Source organism: Aotus nancymaae, unplaced genomic scaffold, assembly GCF_030222135.1.
Source record: "Aotus nancymaae isolate 86718 unplaced genomic scaffold, 86718_ANA_hifiasm-v0.15.2.pri h1tg000067l, whole genome shotgun sequence".
NCBI classification, from domain to species: domain Eukaryota; kingdom Metazoa; phylum Chordata; class Mammalia; order Primates; family Aotidae; genus Aotus; species Aotus nancymaae.
Window position 1 is genome coordinate 18,629,719 of NW_026988482.1, and position 22,339 is coordinate 18,652,057.

General features: G+C 40.7%; 2 protein-coding genes across 2 annotated transcripts in view; both read right to left on the bottom strand.

The window, feature by feature from the left end:
- Window positions 1–12,056, bottom strand: part of ANO10 (anoctamin 10) — a 244,775-nt gene extending 232,719 nt beyond the window's left edge. Inside the window, exon 1 of the mRNA XM_012470714.2 lies at window positions 12,041–12,056. The gene's annotated coding sequence lies outside the window, so the exon portion shown is untranslated. The remainder of the gene's footprint in view (window positions 1–12,040) is intronic.
- Window positions 12,057–18,419: 6,363 nt separating this feature from the next.
- LOC105729799 (cytochrome c oxidase assembly factor 5-like) lies at window positions 18,420–18,668 on the bottom strand. The gene has a single exon (XM_064366775.1). It carries the CDS (start codon window positions 18,666–18,668, stop codon window positions 18,420–18,422), a length of 249 nt encoding a protein of 82 aa, XP_064222845.1.
- Between the last annotated feature and the right edge of the window lie 3,671 nt (window positions 18,669–22,339).

Here is a 22,339-nt window from a genome sequence, read left to right on the forward strand (position 1 = left end):
TAGACAATCGTAACACAGCAATAAAATTTGTATATCTAAACACAGAAAAAGTACAGTGAAAATACAGTATAAAAGATTCAAAAATGAATACACCTGTATAGGATACTTAGCATGAATGGAGCTTGCAGGACTCGAAGTTACTCTGGGTGATTCAGTGAGTGAATGGTGGGTGAACGTGAAGGCCTAAGATACTACTGTACACTTCTGTAGACTTTATAAATACTGTACATTTAGGCTATACTAAATATATTAAAAAGTTTTATTCAGTAAGTTAACCTTAGCTAACTGTAACTTTATAAACTTTTGATTTTTTGACTTTTGTAGTAACACTTAGTGTAAGACACATTGTACAGCTGTACAAAAATATTTATATCTTTAGAAGCCGTTTTCTATTTAATTTTTAATTTTTAAATGTTTTTGTTAAAAACTAAGACATAAACACATTAACCTAGGTCTATACAAGGTCAATATCATCAATATTACTGTCTTCCACCTCCACGTCTTGTCTCACTGGAAGGGCTTCAGAGGCACTAACACACACAGAGCTGTCATCTCCTATAACAACTCTTCTTCTGGAATACCTCCTGAAGGAATTGCCTGAGGCTGTATTACAGTTAACTTTTTTTTTTTAATGTAAGGAACGTACACTCTAAAATAATGATTAAGAGTATAGAATAGTAAATATATAAACCAGAAAAAGTGGTTTATTATCATTGTCAGGTATTATGTACTGCACATAATTGTATGTACTACTTTTATGCCACTGGCAGCACACAGGTCTGTTTACACTCGCATCACCACAAACACATGAATAATGTATTACACTACAACGTCACCAGGTGACACGAATTTTTCAGCTCTGTTATAATCTTATGGGACCATCATATATGCAATCTGTTGTTGATCAAAATGTTATTATGCAATACATGACTATACATGCATGTGTCTGCAAATTAATCTTTATAACACTATCAGGCACTGAAAAACAGCTAGACATTTTAGTAAATTGCTGAATTAGAGACTTCAATAAACTCTAGAAGTATACCAAATTTATTTTACGAATACTAAATATCAGTAATCCTTAATAATTCACTTAATGGGTAGTTAATAAGTAGTCCTTACCAATCTGTAAAAATGAAAGCCTATGAAATTGTATCCTATTGACTGAAATGAACCCTAAAAGAACCTGGATTTTCAGGATCAGTTTAGGAGAATATCAAGAGAATCTTCAAGACCTTGTCTAGGGTTTCTTATCTAGTTACCTATCCAATCCTTTTTCCTTGGTTCCTGTGGCAGAGATTTAAGCTGTCCTCTGAAATCCACTCTCTTTGTCTAAGCACATGACTAGGCTACATTTTCCATGCAGTTGGAGTTAGGTGAGCATGGGACTAAATTCTAGACAATAGTTTGTGAGCAGAAGTACTCACAACTCCAGGACAAGTCTTTTAAGGGAGTGATTCTATCTCTCCTCATTGTTTTCTTTCCCTTTCCATGGGCCCCTGGGATACTGAGGAGATACAAGACAGGAAAGTATGGCTTCCTAGATCAGAAGGGAGTTGAGCTACCCACCAATCCAGAATACCTCCTGCCTTGGACAGTTACATGAGTGAGAAATCTAGTACGTTTTAACCTATTACATGTCAGGATTTAAACAATACAGCAATCTAGCTTACTCTGATTAATAGTATACAATCCCTCTGTCTTGTTTTGTTCTAGTGGTTTGGACTTTGGTTAATTATGTCTTACTATTAGAATTGGTTAAAAACAGCTTGATCTCTGGAGAGAGACAGACATAAATTCAAATTCAATTCTTGACCACTCTCTTAGGCAATTTATTTATCCTCTTCTGTAAAGTGAGATTAATAAAAGTACATGCCACACTGAATGGTGTGAGAGGAAATGAGAAACATGTACAGCACAGTGCTTGCCACATAGTAGGCATGCAACAAATGGTAACCTTTTTATAACTGGCTACTAAATAGAATATTAAAAGTCTGGAATTAAACTCTCTTCAGAGAAATTCTAGACAACTCTGATCAAGTGTCCAGCTCTAAACAGCAAGAATAAATATGATAAGGCTGAGAGTAAAATAATTAGCCATAGGGTAGAAGTAGTCTATCTAGTGTCAAAGATACTCTTGTTGGAATAGCCCAAACTTACTGTTAAATAATATTAATAACACTTTTAGATGCACAAAAAACAAAACACCTTAATTTAAATTCAAAGTTATCACAGACTCTTTCCTTGGTCTCCAGAATGCTTTATTATATTGATTCTTTCCCTACCTCTAGAATCTCCTTTTCCTTCTGGCTTCTCCCAACACTATTTGCAAAAATGTGCCCAAATCATTTCTCCTTTAAGTGTAGTGGAACAAAGAAAATTAAATATAATATATATATACGGCCAAGAAACAAACCCTAGACTTTTGCCTTCTTTCTATATAATTTCTCCCTCTAAACCCTTTTCTTTCTCTTAAATTCAAACTCTAACCTCTGTGTTGCTGTCTTTGCAATTTGTTTCCAGTTGTGTCTTCTAAGTTGAGCTCCATCAGGAGTTTCCAACACTGTTATCTCACTAAAACTTGTCTCAACAGAACCAAAACTAACCATAAACTTCTCCCCAGCCTCAGTTTCCTTCCCCATTTCCCTACCTTTCTCAGGGATAGCCCCCTTCAGCTCTGTTACCAAGCTTGCAAAATAGTGGAGCCAACCTGGAGATGTACAAATGGAGTCAGTCACTTAAGGCTTAAAGGCCGTGCTCTAAAATGTTTTTCATGTGACCCTATCTAACTCAGTGATTCTCAACCAGGGCAATTTTCAGACTTTAGACGTACTTATTCTAACTGTGCACTTCATATAAGTTTTAATGACTCCAAAGTACAAGTGTAAATCAAATTCAAGGGAACAATCACAAAGGAAGTGGCCAACATAGGAAAGTGCAAAACATCTTTCCTTTCTTCAGTAGAAATCACAATCTTGTAGCAATCTGATTAAACAGATTCAGAATATCTGGCTAGAATCATTCAACTTTTTTCCTCTAACAGAGCTTAGGTTTTGTCAGGGGCATAAAAGGTCTTATAAGTGAATGTTGGATTCAAATTATACTCCAGGCTGGGCACGGTGGCTCACGCCTGTAATCCCAGCACTTTGGGAGGCCGAAGTGAGTGGAACACCTGAGGTCAGGAGTTTGAGACCAGCCCAGGCAACATGGTGAAACCCAGTCTCCATTAAAAATACAAAATTTAGCCAGGTGTGGTGGCGCATGCCCGTAATTCCAGCTACTCAGGAGGCTGAGGCAAGAGAACTGCTTGAACCCAGGAGGTAGAGGTTGCAGTAAGCCAAGATCATGCCACTGCATTCCAGCCTGGGTGACAAAGCAAAACTGTGTCTCAAAAATATATATATCAAATTATACTCCAAGTGTATAGGGAATGCTATTTAAAGATACCAGCCAAATCAATATTCAACATGCGAGATTCAATGAAGGAAATCAGATCAAGACAAAATCTAGTAGTCACCTCCAAATAGCTAATAATGCAGTCAGAACACTTAATGCATAAAAATTTTGGACCAGACAATGGGGAACACATGTTCTACAATAGGAAACAATGTGTAAAATCAATGAAGCAAGAATAAAGACAGCAAGGGAAAAGAACAATAAGAAGACTGACCTGACCAGAGCAGAGGGGCTGTTTTATTAGATGCAGCCATTTAAGGATAACAAATGCTATAGTTTACAAGTGATCCAATGGCCAGTAGGTTTCTGAGCAGAGAATTTTGTGTGAAAGTAATATGAATCTCAGTAAGCACATCTAGGGGGCAAGAATATGGGTATTCTTTATGGTATTCTTTTAACTCTCCAGACTGAAATTTTTCATAATAAAAAGCTGGTGGGGGAGAATATTAACCTACCAGTGGAATACAGAGGCTGAATTCATCACCTTCAAAATGGAAATATCAAATACAATAAACACTTACCATGTGCTTACTATGAGCCAGGGCATGACAGTCTAAAGGTACAAAAGTAAATAAAGTCTACCTCCTGCTTTTGAAGACCCCTTCGTCTACTAGCAGAAGCAAGCATGCATCGAATTATTCTAACACATGGGCTAAGTATAGTAGCAGGAACCCAAAAAGTAGGGGTAGCCTCAGGAGGGCACTGTCTGGGAAGGGAAGATGGGAACCAGATAGCATTCAACTTGGACCAGATAGATACACAGAAAACCCCAAGGTTTCCAACCTTGGATATGGGAAGAATAACTATGTGTGAAAAAATAGCGAAGTGGGAAAAAATGGCTAGTTTAAGGGAACAATAAAGCGTTCAGCAGAGTATGTGGGGACCTGCATCAAAGATCAATGTTTTTGAACATTTATGCATTGTTCAATGTGAGTAATAAAAGGCCCACCTTATTCATAATAAGCAGATCATAAAAAAATTTTGCTGAGACACTAAAAGCAGGTTTCCATTCCAAACATGTATGACCACTACCTACAAACTCATATATTTGCTCAATGATTATTCTCATTTGTGATACTTTATGCCTTTCATTATGCAAGGCACAACCTTAACAATATTTGCAATATGACAGACAAGTTTCTTTTCTTTTCTTTTTTTTTTTTTGAGATGGAGTCTCACTCTGTCGCCCAGGCTGGAGTGCAGTGACGTGATCTTGGCTCACTGCAACCTCCGCATCCTGGGTTCAAGCAATTCTACTGCCTCAGCCTCCAGAGTAGCTGGGACTACAGGTGAGTGCCACCACGCTCGGCTAATTTTTTGTATTTTTAGTAGAGACAGGGTTTCACTGTGTTAGCCAGGATGATCTTGATCTTCTGACCTCGTGATCTGCCAGTCTCAGCCTCCCAAAGTGCTGAGATTACAGGCATGAATGAGCCACCACGCTCAGCCACAAATTTCACTATCCCTGATATACAAAGAGTTCTTATAAATCAACAATAAAAAATACAAAAACATAAAAATACAACTCATAAAAAAATGCTGAGACACATTTGAAAAGGTGTTCAGAGTCACCAATTTAAAAACTGCAAAGTAACAATAAGATATTTTTCCCTTTTCAAATCAGCAGAAGCTAAAAGATGGAAAGAATCCAGTTTGGGGATAGGTGTAGAAAATGTAGCATTTTCACACATTGCTGACAGATGTCATAATTTGATGTCACATTTCTAGAAAGCAGAGAGTCAATAAGACAAATAATATTAAACATTCATATGCTTCAAAATAACAATGCTATTTCTGAGAATCTATCCCAAATTCTTAGAAGAAAACTAAACAAAATATGTATATAGTTCATTATAGTTTTTGTGGAATTTATCTAAAAAAAGTAAACCAAATACGCATGTAAAAGTTCATTACAGATTATTTACACATTTATGGCAAAAACAACTTAATACTTCAATGTCCATCAACAAGAAATTGGCTAAAGTATGGTACAATAGTATGGTACAAAAGTATGGTACAATACGATAGAGATATTAATACTAAGATACAGACCCAACTAAATTTATTAACACAGAGAGATTTCCTAATACATCATAAGGTAAAAAATGTAAAGTATGATCCCATATAAAGATATATAATAAATACATAGCAATAGCAAAATAACAGTAGCTATCATTTGCTAATGATTTACTACATGCAAGGCAGTGGGCTATAGCCCAGTGTACATTTTATGTGAAGAAGAAACTTTAATGCTTCCATTTTACCAATGAGAAAACTTAGGTAAAAGAGGTTAGATTGTCCAACATCTTGCAATAGCAAACAGGGGAGCTGGGATTCACAACCAGCCTGACACCAAAGTCCACCTCCTGAAGCATGTGTATATGCACAAATCAAGCTATTGTGTGGGTTTATATGAATAAAAACTGCATCAATGGCTACTCTGATATATTTCTCCAAATTGTTCTTCCTAAGTAATAGCATTTGGGATGATTTTTATTTTATTACTTTCTTTAATTTGATTTTTAATGAGTGGGTTATTTTTTTTTTTTTTGAGATGGAGTTTTGCTTGTGCTGCCCAGGCTGCAGTGCAATGGCACTCTCTCAACTCACTGCAACCTCTGCCTCCTGGGTTCAAGTGATTCTCATACCTCAGCCTCCTGAGTAGCTGGGATTACAGGTGCCCACCACCACGCCCAGCTAATTTTTTGTATTTTTAGTAGAGATGGGGTTTCGCTATGCTGGCCAGGCTGGTCTTGAACTCCTGACGTCAGGTTATCCACCCGCCTCAGTCTCCCAAAGTGATGCGATTATAGTTGTGAGCCACAGTGCCCGGCCTATGAGTGGGTATTTTTTATAATCAGAAAAAAAGCGGCTCTGTATTTGGAAAATACTACAGAAGCTTCACATTCTCAACAGCAAATGTAGAATATACACTTTAGTTAAGGCCAAATGATATTTTTAAACTATATAATACAAGATATTTTGCTTTTATTCACCAGACTAAATGCATGGCAACCTTGTATAAAAACTACCTAGATTTAAAATTTGGTTTGTTCTGAGAAAAGGTTAACAGTGAAATGTCTTCTATTCAACCATATGCGAGATAAAAGGATCCATACATAAAGCACATCACCTTCTATCCAGCTCCTACCCAGGAGACTGCAAAGCTTCAGGGAGCTGGACAATGACAGACTCTTTAAGAGGGGATGGAGTCTTAGGGATCAGTTAGTCCCTCACTATCATGCTATGCAGACCCAAAGTCACACCACCAGTGTGGCAGAAGCAGAACTGGAATCCAGTGCTCTTTGAACACCACCATGCCATCAGAAGACAACCTTTTGTCTCTTCTTTTTGTGAACTTACCAGCCAATAAAGTCCAAGTCCGTATTATGCCCCCATCACAGAAATAACACTAGCCTTGCTACAATCATGCAGCTGCATGCTGTAAATGATAGCTGGTCTCAATAAAAATCTCAGGACTAACACAAGTGCTGGCATTGCTTTGATTCTGCTTTATGCAATGGGAACCATGTCAGTAGGGGAAGACAGGCTGCTGGGCTTTTTTAGTGGAAGCTGGTAAGACTGGCCCTTTTAAGGCTCCAGGACATAAGATGCTCTTGGAGCTTTGAATACTGCAGTGACAGTAAGAACCAGCTCTGCTCCTCTTGTGCCCACTTTCAGCCACTCTACACTTGTGCCGGCCGTTATGCCACAGTGCATGTACAGGCCAGCTTACTTAAGCCGTCTCTTCTTCCTGTCCCTGCAATTCCATTCAGGGGTGCCCTCTGCTCAGGAAATGTCTGTCTCCATATGGTAATTCCACCTGGGTATGTCCACTCCTCGGGGAACTTCTGTATAGTAAAACCTCTGGGGATGCCCTCTCTTTGGGCTACTGCTGCCCCTCTCTGTGTTTTTACATGCAGTAGAATTAAGGGTGTGACAGACTTTCATCTTGCAGTTCACTGGCCAGTGGAATCCAGGCTTGCTCCAGTCTCTCTTCTCCCATTAACTGGCTCAATGATGTAAATATCAAATGCAAAGTAGTGGAAACAAGAAGCCTCATGGAAGCCTTGGCCTAAACTGAGTTCTGGAATCTACTTTTACCAGAGGGTCTTAATGGGAACTTGCTCTACTGTCAAGCATACAAGATGAAAAAGTGGAACCAAAATACCAGATGGGGACATGAAGGCTTTAAGTGTTCCTGCAGTTGTAGCAGGAACCTTATGGTTCCAGTTGGGGCCCATCTAAAAACAAACAATGATTCAACATACAGAGTTCCTGGGCACCAAAGAATAGAACGATTTCTGCTATTGCAGCCAATATCCTCCTTTGATCGGGACTCTCAGCCAGGACAGTAGCCAGGGTGACTATAAGGCACAGAGCAGCCAGGTTCCACATAGGCCTTGGGGAACAGGATCAAGAGAGCAATTCCAAATTGTGTTATCAGGTGTTGAATTGCATACAGGGCCAAAGAGAGACCTACAAATAAGTTAGATTCATGTGGCTTTTACATTAATAACTGGATCACTGGCCCACAAGAGGTAAATCCTGACCGTGGTGGTCAAGATGTAGAGAAACACACAGTGAGTTCACCATGGAGAAGTTGGGAGGGAGGAGGAGAGAGGGGAGTTATTTTAACAAGTATAAGAAAAAGAATAATGAATTCTTTATTCTGTGTATTATTCTCTTCCTGAGTTTGAGTAAAGAAAAAAAAAGTCAATGGAATTATCCCAAATTCAAAGGTTAAGAAGGAAATATATAACCTTATTCCAGATTCAAGGAGAAACAGGAACCAAAAGTATTCTTAGTCATGAAGCAGAATAGAAAACACTTCACCTCAGTAAGCAAAAAATGAAGGGCCACACTGCCCAAGCTGGAAGATGAGAGGAATTTCTGTAGGACAAAAGCTGCAATTTTAATGGCCAGGCTAAAATAGGGCCAGGCCATCTCCAAAGGACCTAAGATGCGGAGACACTACTTACCTACAGGCAGGCAGTTATTTCTGAGAGCAACTGTGGGAGCCTCCCTCCTTGATACCTAGGGCAGCTGCCTTGGGGAGTCACACAGATGCAGACAGACACGAGTAGAAAATCAGCCCCGCATACACCCATCCTTACTATAATAGTTTCTTGGTAACACAGATAATTTAGGGAAGCTGGTGACGGCCACTCCCTGAGGGAACTCCATGCCCTCAGGATTCCACAGGAAGGTACAGGAGAGGTGAGACACAGGATACTGAAGACAGTCTTGCCACAATAGTCCAGTCCCAGGCCTGATTAGATGCTGCACTGACCTCTGCACATAATCACCCAGCTGAGTCTAGCCATGGAAGCACCAGTGAGGAAAACAAGAATATTTCCTCCTCTCACTCATGCCTCTATCTACTCTCATTACCCCAGATACTGCCAAGAGTTTGCTTGTTTTGGCTAGAATAATATCGGAAATATACTGTGGCTTCTTAGTAGAAATGCTCTAGAGGCTATGAGGTTGCCCTGGGCTGAAGAAGTTCCCAAGACACACAGACCTTTAAACCTGGGACAAGTTGGTCACACTTGGTAAAGAGTAAAGGTCATTACTCTTTCCTCCAAAATACCCAGGGACTGCAGTCAGCATCTGGCACTCTACTTCTGAAAGATTCCCACTGCCAATTTATAGACTAATAAAAGCGATACTAAGCATGGATTACTCAGATCATCCTTTCTATTCTGTAACTCCCAGGTGATTTAGAAATGGCATATAAAAGTAATTAAAAGGCACCTTATTGGTTATACATCTTAATCAAACAGTAGTCTACTTATATAGAAAAAGTGAGATAAATATCCCCTTCTAAGGGATGAGTTTTGGATATGAATTCAGGGAAGCTGTATGCTTTCTAGCAGGCCTGCTTTACTTTAAGTCTGCACCAGGTCATCCTGTTTAGGAGGATGCTCAGATTAAACAAGGCTAAGGACATATGACAACTAAATACAGTGTAGGATCCCTGATTGTATCCTAAACATTAGCAAGACAATTAGTGAAATTTGAATGAGTCTGTATATTACACTTAATAGAATTATATCAATGTAAATTTCCCGGTTTCAATAATTGTACCAGAGTCACATAAGATGTTCACATCTGGGGAAGCTAGGTGAAGGGCATAAGGAAATCTGTACTATTTTTGCAACTTTTGTAAATCTAAAGTTATTTCAAAATAAAAAAACTTTTTAAAAAGAGCCTTTTCCAGGGGCTGGGCACAGTGGCTCAGGCCTATAATCCCAGCACTTTGGGAGACTGTGGTGGGTAGCTCCATTGAGCTCAAGAGTTCAAGACCAGTGTGGGAAACATGGCAAAACCCTATATATCTACAACAAATACAAAAAAATAAGAAAATTAGCTGGACATGGTGAAGCGTGCTTGTAGTCCCAGCTACCCAGGAGGCTGAGGTGGGAGGATCATCTAGCCCAGAGGTTGAGGCTGCGGTGAGCCATGATTGCACCACTGCACACACTCCAGCCTGGGCAACAGAATGAGACCTTGTCAAAAAAAAAAACAATCCTCTTCCAAAAAATCCATAATTTCCTTTTTTTAACACATACACACAAAAACTTATACACATTAAAAATATCTTTTGATTCACGTATGACATGAGACTTATGAGTTTGTAACCATTAAAACAAAAGTTTATTGCTTATAAAAACAGAAAGCTAGAGACAATTTAGCTATCTGACAGATGAGAAATAGGCTAATATACCACAGCTGTCATGCAAGCCATGACAAATACATCTATCTTGAGCAACGCTGATTTTTCACCTCCAAGCACAGTATTAGGCACATACCTAAAACTCTAATATTTAATAAAAGAATGAATCCATATGATGAATGATTATACAAGCATTTTCAAAGATGTTTAAGAAGAATTTATAGTGATCCACGAAAATGCTAAGTGAGAAAATATAATGTAGAAAGAGAAAGCAATAGTATGAAGTAATATAACAATATTACTCCAATTATGTAACAATACTACCCCAATTTTGTGTATATTCATATACACAAAAATACAAAAATTAGGAAGAAATGCATCAAAATGTTAATACATGTGGCAAAATTACAGATTTTAATTTTCATCCTTATACTTTTCTTTGTCTTCCAAGTCTACAATGAAAAACAGTTGGCCGGGCGCGGTGGCTTATGCCTGTAATCCCAGCACTTTGGGAGGCCAAGGTGGGCAGATCACCTGAGATCAGGAGTTCAAGACCAGCCTGGCCAACATGGTGAAACCCCATAGAGAAAAAATTGTGTTTTCTCTACTAAAAACACAGAAATTAGCCGGGCGTGGTGGCAGGTGCCTGTAATCCCAGCTACTCAGGAGGCTAAGACTGGAGAATTGCTTGAACCTGGGAGGCGGAGGGTGCAGTGAGCCAAGATTGCACCACTATACTCTAGCCTGGGCGACAGAGCAAGACTCCGTCTCAAAAAAGAAAGTTTCAGTGGGTTTAAGTGCATATACACACTCCAATTTACCAAGCCTTTTCTATGCCCTTCCATTATTTTAGATTTTTAAAATTTCATTCTTCATCTACAACTCTAAGATTCTTTCAGCAACAGCTGTTCCAAACAGATGATTTACTTTCCACAGAGAATTTTAAATTGTTTATCATGCAGAATGGGCCCTTAGAAAACATCTAGTCCTCTAGATTTGTATGACTTTAAGTTGAAAGTAGACACTACAAAGTGGATTTAACCGCTTTAAACCCCACAGGATTAGATTTAAACTCTGCAGGATTTAAGGCAATATGATACAACTGTGTTTTGAGTCTTAATAAACCTCAGCTGCACCTTTTAAGTCTGGGACCTCCATATACTGTCCTGTTGGAATAAGGTTTTACAGAAGGCAGCGCACACCAATGCTAGCACTGTGAAGGCATCCGGAAAATCAGACGCCGCCTGTGGGGGGAGAACCCCATTCCATTCACGTCTCTCAGGTGTCCCAGGCACTAGTCAGACAGGTATCTATTATTTAAACTGTACAGTATGTCCCAGTCAAAAGCCTGGAAACCCAATCACCTCGATGTGAGCATTATCCTGCAACTCCGCTCCGGCCAACCCCGCCTGGAGACAGCCTAGCCCGCCCTGATCGCGGGACTGCCGGGAAGCAAGAACCCCGGGCCCCCCGAGCTGGCCCTTCCAAAAAGCACCCTTCACTCTGCTCCGCCGACAACCCCACCTATTGCCTCCTTTCCCAGAGCGCTGAGGCCCCCACATCCCCCATCCTGACTCCACCAGCCCCAAATTTCCGCCTGACGGCGTTTCTCTCAGAACTCAAACCTTCGCCCCAGACCCATATCCCCTCCACAAACCTCTGCCCTCCCCCGGCGACCGCCACTCCCCATAACACCTTCACTCGTCCCTGCCCCCACAGCCTCCGCGCCCATCCTGGTCCCACTTCCCATCCCCAGGGGTGCCGCTACCGAGAAGCGCCCCGGGAACGCAGGGCGGCGGCCGGGAGGAGCCCCTGGAGCCTGTAGCGGCCGAGGCTCAGTCGCTGCACGGAGCCGGGCTCTGTGCCTCGGACAGCTGGGGGTCTGTGGTGCCCTCCCCGACTCACCGCCCGCCGCACCGCTCCACGTCTTCGGGGGCGGGCCCGAGAGCCTGCGACAACCGGAGGCTGGGCGAGCTAGCGCTCGGTGCCAGAGGCGGGCCGGGCCTGAGGGGTGGGCGCCGCCGAGCGCTGGGCGTGTCGGACTCAGCGGGGCCTAGACGCGGTCACACGCAGGAGGGGGCGAGGCCACGGCGGGAGAGGCGGGGCCACGGCGGGAGAGGCGGGGCCTCACTGGGCGGTCGCCTTGGATGAGAACCTTGACCGGAACCGATCTGGAGAAACAAAAGGCGGCCCTTACTGGGCTGTCGCCTGGAACCGGAGCCCAGGTCTGCAAAAAGGGAGGGGCGTGCCTAGCATACTGTACCACCCGTCGGTATCCGGAGGGCAGCGGGAGAGGCGGGACCGAGAAGGAAGAGGCCTGGTTGGGCTGTCACTCCGAGCTGGGGCGGCACGCCGTTGGGCTCTCCAACAGTGACGGTCGGGGCGGGGAAAGGGAATACGCTCTTTCACATTTCCCTCTCCATCTCTTACAGACCAGAACCTGATTTTCTGGTCACTTTCAGGTATAAGAAGAAGTCTCATTTTAACTGTAGCTCACTTTCAAGTTGTGAAAAGCGCAGATCCATTTATAATTAAAACCTAGCATTCAACTACTGCCAAATCCCTTTCAATAGTTTATAGGGTTTCCCAGCCTCCTACCTCTCTGAAAACCTCTTTTACTCTCCTACTTGCTCCTCTCCAGCCACACTGGTACCCTTGCTCCTCCTAGAACTCGCCAGACCAGACACCCTCCACCTCCTGACTCAGGGTCTTTGCCCCAGCCATTCCCTCTGCCCAGACAAATCTTCCCTTGGATAGCTGCTTGGCTCACTTCCTCACCTCCCTCAGTCTGCTGGACTCTCACTTTCTCCCTGAGGCCCTTTCTAACCATCCTACCTAATATCTCTTCTCATCTCCTCCCCACCCTACCATTTCCTTACCTGCTTTCCTATTTCTTCTGTCCACCACATTTATTGACTTGTTGTTGCTGTTGTTTTGAGATACAGAGTCTCCCTTTGTCATCCAGGCTGGAGTGCAGTGACACAATCTCGGCTTACTGCAACCTCTGCCTCCTGGGCTCAAGCGATTCTCCTGACTCAGCCTCCTAAATAGCTGGGATTACAGGCGTGTGCCACAACGCCCAGCTAATTTTTTGTATTTTTTTGTAGAGACAGGGTTTCACCATGTTGGCCAAGCTGGTCTCGAACGACTGACCTCAGGTGATCCACCTGCCCCGGCCTCGGAAAGTGCTGGGATTATAGGTATGAGCCACCGCGCCTGCCCCACACTTACTGACTTCTAACATTTTATTTTGTTACATTTATCATCAGTCTCTCTCCCTAGAATGTAAGTTTCACAGGGCAGGGATTTTTGCCGGTTTTGTCCATTGACATACAGTAGTTCCCCCTTATCCGCAGTTTGGCTTTAAGTGTTTTTGGTTACCCAGGGTCTACCACAGCCTGAAAATAGGTGAGGCCAGAACAATAAGATATTTGGAGAGATAGAGAGAGAGGGAGAGAGAGACTGTATTCACCTTTTATTACCGTCTGTTTTATAATTGTTCTATTTTATTATTATTCATTGTTGTTAATCCTTTACTGTACCTAATTTATAAATGAAACTTTATCATAGGTATGTATGTTTATATAGGAAAGAATAAACATAGTGTACATAGAGTTTTATACTATCCTCAGTTTCAAGCAACCACTGGGGATCTTGGAATGTATCTCCCTACTTGGAATGCAGATAATGGAGGATTACTCTATCCCCAATGTTTAGAACAGTGTTAGGTCCATAGTAAATGAACAATAACCTGAAATGAAAAATAAAAAAATGAATGGACACTTTCTGCCTCCATACATCCAGCTTTGGCCAGATCGATGCCTTAACAAACTACAGTGGGGAGAAGGCTGGTCTGCTCTTTATTCTCCATCCTTCTCTGGGTCTACCAGGTTCCAGGCAGGAGGCAGGGAGACTAAAGAAAGGAGCAGAAGACTAATTACTTGGTAGGAGCAGTCTGTCATTCTTTCTAGACCACTGATGCTAGCATGTCAGCTCACAACATCATTAACCAGTTCTTATGCAGCTGTCTTTTTGTAGGTCCTGTGTGGGTATGTCCAGAGGTTCTCTCTCTCTTCTGAAAATCAGGATAAATTATTTATGAACTTCAATAAGTTTAGACATAAATTACTCATTAGACTTTTGTTTTTAAATTGTACTCCTCCTATCTTCTTATCCTTGAACTTACGGCCATCCTTCATATAACTTCATTTTCTTATATTTGTGTGACTGGAGGAATTAGGGGAAAAAATTGAATGGAAACATAAAAGTCCTTTTCTCATGGATAATCTTATTTCCTTTCCACTATTAACACATTAAAACTTAACACATTTCTGTTAAGTATAGTAAATTGTTGGATGACATAAATGGCAAACCTGAGTTAATGACATAGATCCCTATATGGTAGTCCCCCTTATCCATATTTCAATACCCCCACTGGATGCCTGAAACCACAGATGGTTCTGAACCCTGTATGTTTATGTTTTTTTAACCTGATAGCCTAGATGGCTACTAAGTGACTAACAGGTATGTAGCATTGATATAGTTTGGATCTGTGTCCTCATTCAAATCTCATGTTGAATTGTAATCTCCAGTATTAGAGGTGGGGCCTGGTGGGAGGTGATTGGATCACAGGGGTAGATTTCTCCTGAATGATTTAGCACCATCCTCTTGGCGCTGTTCTCAAAATAGTGAGTGACTTTTCACAAAATCTGGCTGTTTAAAAGTGTGTGGCATCTTCTTCTCTCTGTGTTGCTCCTGCTCTGGCCATGTGATATGCCTGCTCCCCCTTCACTTGTAAGTTTCCTAAAGCCTTCCCAGAAGCCAACCAGATGCCAGCATCATGCTTCCTGTACAGCCTGCAAAGCCATGAGCCAATTAAACCTCTTTGCTTTATAAATTACTCAGTCTCAGTTATTTTTTATAGCATTATGAGAATGGACTAATATAAGGACCTACAGTATGGATACACCAGACAAAGAGATGATTCACACACAGGAGGGATGGAGTTGGACAGTGAGAGATTTCATCACAATACTCGGATTGGCACACAATTTAAAACTTATGAATTGTTTATTTCTGGAATTTTCCATGTAATGTTTTCCAACCTCAGTTGATTGAAGGTAACTGAAACCATGGAAAGAGAAACTGTGGCTAAGGGGAACTACTGTATCCATTACCTATGACTACATGTCAAACAACTACACAGAATTAGGGGATTCCTTTCTCCACTTGTCTTTTTTGGGGAATTTCTTCCATGTTCTCTCTGGCTTCCAAGAGTTCCTTTTTCCAACTCCTCTGTCTAGAAGGACAGGTTTTCTCCCAGGTGACCATGTCACTGTACGACTGCAAGGCAGCTCCCTGACTGGGAATGGCTTCAGGGCAAGGGAGGGAAAGAAAAAAGCAATCAGCAGTTTCTACCACTTTCTCTAGCTTGCAGCAGCCTTTTTTCCTGGTCCTGTGGCTACAAGGTCAGGCTTCTCTCTGATGTTTTGCTGATAGTGTCTGGTTGACAATTCCCAACTCATTCTGTCTTCAGATCAAAGCGAAGAGGTAGAGGAGAAAAAAACAAAAACAGGAATCTCACCACTCCTGTATCAGTCTTTCTTCAGGTTTGAGTTCCCTGCCCAACCTGCCTGCTATTATTTACTTTTCAGAGTCCTTGGGTACTTATTCTTTATAGTTTATCTAGAGGTTTTAGTAGTGATCAATCAGTAGGAGACATGGGCAGCAGTGGACTTACTCTATTTTGGTCAGAAATGGAACTTGTCAATCTAATGAAAAAATGTTTTATCTCATATTTTTCTTGTGAAGAGGGAGGTTGAGAGCATCTTCTTAGGTTAAAGAAACATTTGTATTTCCTATTCTGTGAACTACCTATGTATATACATTGTCTAATTTTCTAATAAGTATAGAAACTATATAATAGTAAGAGTGGTCATTTTTCTTATGAATGTCAAAACTTTTCCTCAGTTTGTCATGTCCTTTTATTTTTCTTATGCTATTTTGTTTGTTTGCTTGTTTTTGTTTTTGTTTATTGGCCAAGAAAACTTTTTCTAATTAGTCAATTTTACCAAATTTTCTGTTACTACTTACTACTTCTGGGTTGTATCATACTTAGAAAGATTTCCACCTCTCTTCGATTACTTTTTTTTTTTAATGGAGTCTAGCTCTGTTGCCCAAGCTGGAGTGCAGTGGTGTGATCTTGGCTCACTGCGACCTCTGCCTCACAGGTTTAAGTGCTTCTCTTGCCTCAGCCTCCCAAGAAGCTGGGACTACAGGCATGAACCACCATGCCCAGCTAATTTTTGTATCTTTAGTAGAGATGGGTTTTCACCATGTTGGTCAGGTGGGTCTCAAACTCCTGACCTCAAGTAATCCACCTGCCTCGGTCTCCCAAAGTGCTAGGATTATAGGTATGAGCCATCATGCCTGGCCTCAATTATTTTTTAAATCCTTCCATGGTTTGTTTTTTACATCTCATGATGTTACATTCTTTACTTTAAAAATTTGACGAATCAAGAATTTGTTTTCATGTGATGTAAGTGGAGTGGATCCAATTTGATATCTTAATAGCTATACATTTTTCCAACCCCATTTCATTAATAATCCATCTTTCCCCTACTGATTTTAAATGCCATGACTGTCATATACTAAATTTCCTATTTATGAACTTTCTATTCTGTACTATCAATCCGTTGGTTTATCTATGTACAAGACTCATAAGATTTTAATTTTTGAATCTTCATAATACTTCATTCTCTTTCTTTAAACTCTACAATACAATCAGAAAAGTCAACTCACCCACCCACCTAGCTGTTCCTGTATCTCTCATTCCCTTCATAACCATCTAAGTAGTAGCCACTGAAGACTCATTGTCAGTAAACTGTTCATCCAAAGTGACCATGTAATTTCACTGTTCATCCAAGGTGATGATGTACATAATTTTTATTCTTTGTGCCTAGATTCACAGCATCCCATTTTCCACTAAGTGACAAGGCCACCATCCACCATGGTCTTCAAAACCAGCCAGTCCCAGATTCCCAGTTTCAGGGTCTGATTTCTACAACCACTTCCAATACCAACTTGTCAGTCAAATTTCAGTGCAGAAAACAGAAATCACTCTGTGTGCTCCTCCCCTCCCCTCACTCAAAAAAAAAAAAAAAATCACTCTGTGTATTTTACACAGAAAAATATTTAATAAAGAGAACTAAGTTCTTACAAATTCTGTGGAAAGCCTGAAGTAGCAGCTCTGGGCTGGACATCTTGGAGTGAACAACTCTACTAGGCTGGTCTACCAAGGGAGCTGCTGGGTCTGAGGCCACTGGAGCCAGGCTAGGCCTGGAACCACAGCCATGGCCTGTATGTGGACACCTTAATCTGTGATCTGGGGATTTGAGTTTGATCAAGAAGCTGCCACAGTCACTACTGCTTCTTAACCCCCAGGAAGCTGAAGAATAAGGTCTGAAACTTGTGACAAAGGAGCCACAACCTTCCTATTCAGGGGAAGGCGTCCAGAGTCACATGAGGATGGTTTCCTAACCTCCACCTGCCTGATACCAAAAGAGTACATCTAACTGGAGAGGCTGATATTGTTTTTAGGACTCCAACTTCTATACATCTTTACATAAATCTTGCTCGTTTCTTATAGAGTTTATTTCTAGGTAATTTATCTTTCTCATTGCTAAAGAAACTGTTTCTTCCATTATATCTTCTGATTACTTGTTGCATGTATATATATATGTGTGTATGTGTATATATAATATGTCATTAATTTCTGTATATTAATATACTCAGAATAAAATCTCATAGTTTATAGTAGTTATTTTTTTCTTCTCTAAGGAATAAAACAAACGTAATTTATTTTAGACAGGAAAGATTGAACAAAAGAAAAAGTTTTATCCTAAGCTTTCCCAATAGACATCTTCTGGACAGGCTCCATGTTATCAACTCTGTCAGTCACATGAGTTGCCTGTAAAAATTGTATAATTCGATTGAAGAGTCAAGTTTGCCAATAACAATCTTTCCATTCTCTGTGCTTTAGAACAATTCTCAAAACACATTTATTATGCTCCCAACCCATAACTGTTCAATTAGGTTTTTCTTCTAAAAATAACTTGGATCAAGAGAATCATTTACTTTATACATATCCAAAAACAGAACTCATCCATTTTCTTCAGTGTGCCATGGAGGGGAAAACTGGTCCAACCAAACAGATGTAGTAAAAAGTATGTTTCTTGTTTTGGCTTCTTTGTGTTAATGACCAGAGAAAATTCTTTGTTGTTTTTCATCTTGGCTTCAACATAATGTATGAATATCCTTTTCTTCCTCTGAATCTTACCCTGGTATCCAACATTAATCTTTTATACTCAAAAAATGAGCATTTCAAAGCTTTGCAGTATCCTTCCTTCAAACACTGCCGAAGGGATTTCCCTTCCTGGACCACATAGTCCGACAGCAGCAGACACATGCCCAGGTCCTCCTTCGGGTATGCGTACGCGCCGCCCTCCAGCTTGTCCTCATAATACTGGAGCATTACGGCGCTTCCCGTCCGCTGCAGACTCAACTTTCTTCCACTACAACGGCTGCGACCTGGCCGTGAGAGAGGACCCCAAAGCAGAGGACCGGAATTCATCTAATAGTAGTTGGTTCTTTAGGGTTCTTTAGGATTTCCAAGTTTACAGTCACAGAAGATAATAATTATTTTTCCTCCTTTCTTGTCTTGTTTCTGGTATTAAGAAAATGTTTTTGGTGTTTACTCAGCAAGGAGGAGATTGACTTTGGATTTGAAATAAACATATTTTATCGTTAAGAATTTATCAATTCTTATTTCATTGAAATTCTTTAACTCAAGGACGAATGCTGAATTTTATTATATGCTTTTTCATCATCAATGGAGATAGTCATGTGATATTTTTTTCTTAGTGATTGTGAGTTTTGTTAATAGGTTTCCTTATTTAGCCTTTATTCTGAGAGAAATAGAGAGTCACTGGGGAATTCTGAGCAGATGAGTGACATTATTCAGACTTAGATCTTAACAGAATCACTCAGGGTTCTGTGTTGAAATACACAGCAGAGACACAAGGATGGAAGCTGGCTATTAGAATCTTTAAGACAAGAGATGGATTGATTGTACCAGGGTGGTAGCAGCAGAAGTGATGAGAAGCAGTTAGATTTTAGAAATATTTTGAAGGTAGAATTTTCAGAAATTGATGACATATGAGATGTAAAGTATGAGAAGAAGGGGAGTCAACTGATAACTGAGGTAGGTAAAACTAAAGGAAAAGCAGATCTGGGAGAAATTCAGGAGCCCTGTGATGGATACTTGGGGTTTTGAGATGCCTCTTGGAAATCTGAATCAGTAAGTAGGCCTCTGACATTCAGGAGAAAGGTCGAAGCTAGAGGTAAGAATTTGCAAGTTATCAACACAAAGATGATATTTAATGCTATGAGACTGGTTCAGCTCACCAAAGTTGTGAGTGCAGTTAGAGAAGGGAAGAGGACCAAGAGATGAGCCTCAGTCATTAACTCCAGTAGTAAGAAGTTGGGAGAAGAGGAGAAAATAGCAAAGGAACTTGGGAAAGACTGGCCAACGAGATGGGAGGTGAACCCAGAAAAGGGGGAAGAGCAGTGTCTCAGAAGCAATCGAAGAATCTGAATTAAAGAGGAGTTGTGCCATATGTTGATGCTAGGTCAAGTAAGATAAGAACTGAGAAAATAAAATGACAGCACTAGGATGAACACATTTGTCCTATCAATTATTATAAATGTACTAAAATCATTTGTGAATAAACAAAGATATTGAAACTGGATGAATTAAAACTCAGCTCTGTACTCTATGTAAGAGACACACCTAAAATGAATTGATTCAAAAAGTTTTAAAAGATGGGCAAAGACACACCTGGCAAATATAAACACCAGTAAAGCCAAGATTATGATAAAGTTAAATTCAGAGAAAAAAAACCAACACAAAACCAGGAAGGGGAGTTTAGAATGTTAAGGTACAGACTTTACAGTGAGATAACTTCCTATGAATATATACGCCCCAAGTAACACTGCTGCTCTTCAAATGCATCCAGGTACCTCTCTGCTTTGGAGGCTTGGCACTGGTTGTTACCTATGCCTGGGACACTCTCCCCCAGAGCACAAGGAACTCCTTCATTTCCCTAAGACTTCGCTCAAAACATTATTTTCTCAATGAGTCCTACTGTGACCTCCATATATAAAATTATAACTCATTCTGTCTAATTCTTTTAAACTCTATTTTGCATACTGTTTTTGTTCCTGCTCTTCATGGCCCTTGCTGAGTGTTCTTTAGTGTCCTTTCATGGACTGCTTCCGGTTTTTCCTTTATTTCTTTGATGCTTTTTGTTTTCCTTTCACTTCTTTTTGAAGTGCTACCAGCTCATGTTTGATCAGTTGTCTCACTTTCTCTCACATGAGCTACATGCAAGAGGTGCATGTTAGTAGAGTGCAGTTTCCTGGCTGGAAGGAGTTTGATGGTTTGGGTTGAGTGAGTGAATTACTTTAGCCTTTACTTCTCCCAAGCCCAAAACTAGGCAGCTGGAAGGCTGCTGTCAGTGCGATCTTCCCTCCATGTTCACTGGCAGACTGCTTCCTGCAAATACATGAATTGTCCCCATCTTCATTCAGCTCTGTCTTCCACATGCTGCACCTCTGGTTAGGATTTGGCTTTGTGACCCCCCTCCCCCAAGCCCTTTAACGTGGAGTGTGCACCAGCCTCATCTGAGATCTGCAACCCCTTCTGCCAGCTTTCCTATTAACCCTCACTGCCTTGATACCACTCTCATGTGTTTTGTGTGGTTTTGAGTTTGAGATGTCTCCTTGTTTTGCAAAGGTAGAGTTTTCATTTCTGTTCCACAGTGGCCTTATTACTACTAAGTTGTTTCTAAGAGAAAGGAGGAATGCCTATAGTATCCACCCTTCTCAAACCAGAGTTGCCAGCTGGTTTTCTATAAATTAGGGTTTTACTATTAGCAAAAACCAAGTCAGGAGTTCCAGCTATTAAAAGGTTTTCGTACTTGGCATAAACATAGTGATTTTTTTTCTAAGACTTGTTTAAAAATATTCTTGTTGTATGAGAGGGACTCATTAGATAACCTCTAGGTCCCCTTCAGCTTGGAAATTCCATGATTCTACATAACACACCCAACTTACCTCAATGAATGCAGAGAACCCATTATTTTCTATGGCAAAATTAAGTGCTTATACAAAAAAAGTTACGAAATGGTAACTGTCTCCTTCAGAATATGATACAGAGTTCAGTGCTTAAGAAACACGTTTTGAATTAAACTGACCGTACTGGTTATTTTCTGTTTGCCCACATCTACCCTCTATCCTTCTCCATCCTCCTCTGTGCTTTGGGAGGCTGGCCTTTATGGATGCGTCAATAGGCTTCCTTGTCCTCTGGTCCCTGATTGGGTGCAGTTAATGGGGGCACTGGCAGAAGACTAGAGAGAGGTAAGAGAGTGAGATCAGAGTATTTGTTCCTTGGCTCTCTCTGTGCTGAGTCACGGTGAGTTGGCCATGTCCCTCAATGGAAGGCCACAGCTCCAGTTAGGCAGCCTTCTCCATAACAGTGGAGTAACTGCTCCACTTCTTGCCCTTCAGGCCTAGAATGGCAATGACTCAGTGATTACTAGCTTCAGGGTGCACCACCAACCCTCATGGTTTCCCTAAACTTTGCTCACACATTTGTGAATAGTCTCTTTTTAAAACTCCACTCAAATTACCAAATTGGAGTATGCCATCTGCTTCCTGCCAGGACTGTGACTGATGCATTGGACATGTTTTGCTGCCCTAAATATATTCCAGCATCTCCATGCAGCACTACACAGTTTCTATAATAGACTTGACTGCCATCCTAAACTCTTCCCAACATGACTCAGATTTTAATGGAGGTAATTCATGATTTGATTTTTCATGTTTGGACAGCCTTCATAAGGCAGCTATGACATAATGAAAATAGTTTAGATGTGAATACTTAGCTTCTAGCAGGAAACGAATAAAAAGTCTATATAAAGAGCAGGGGTGGTAAAGAGAATTAATATTCTGATTATAAAAATTTCTATTTCAATATAACAGCAAACTTTAGATCAAATCAATTATAGTCAGGTATTTCGCATCACGTTTAAAATGTCTCAACATTTCAAGAAGAAATAAAATGGTCTACGGCCATATCACCCT

Coding starts and splice junctions, on each gene's coding strand:
- LOC105729799 (XM_064366775.1), bottom strand. CDS start 18,668: ATGCTCCAGTATTATGAGGACAAGCTGGAGGGCGGCGCGTACGCATAC.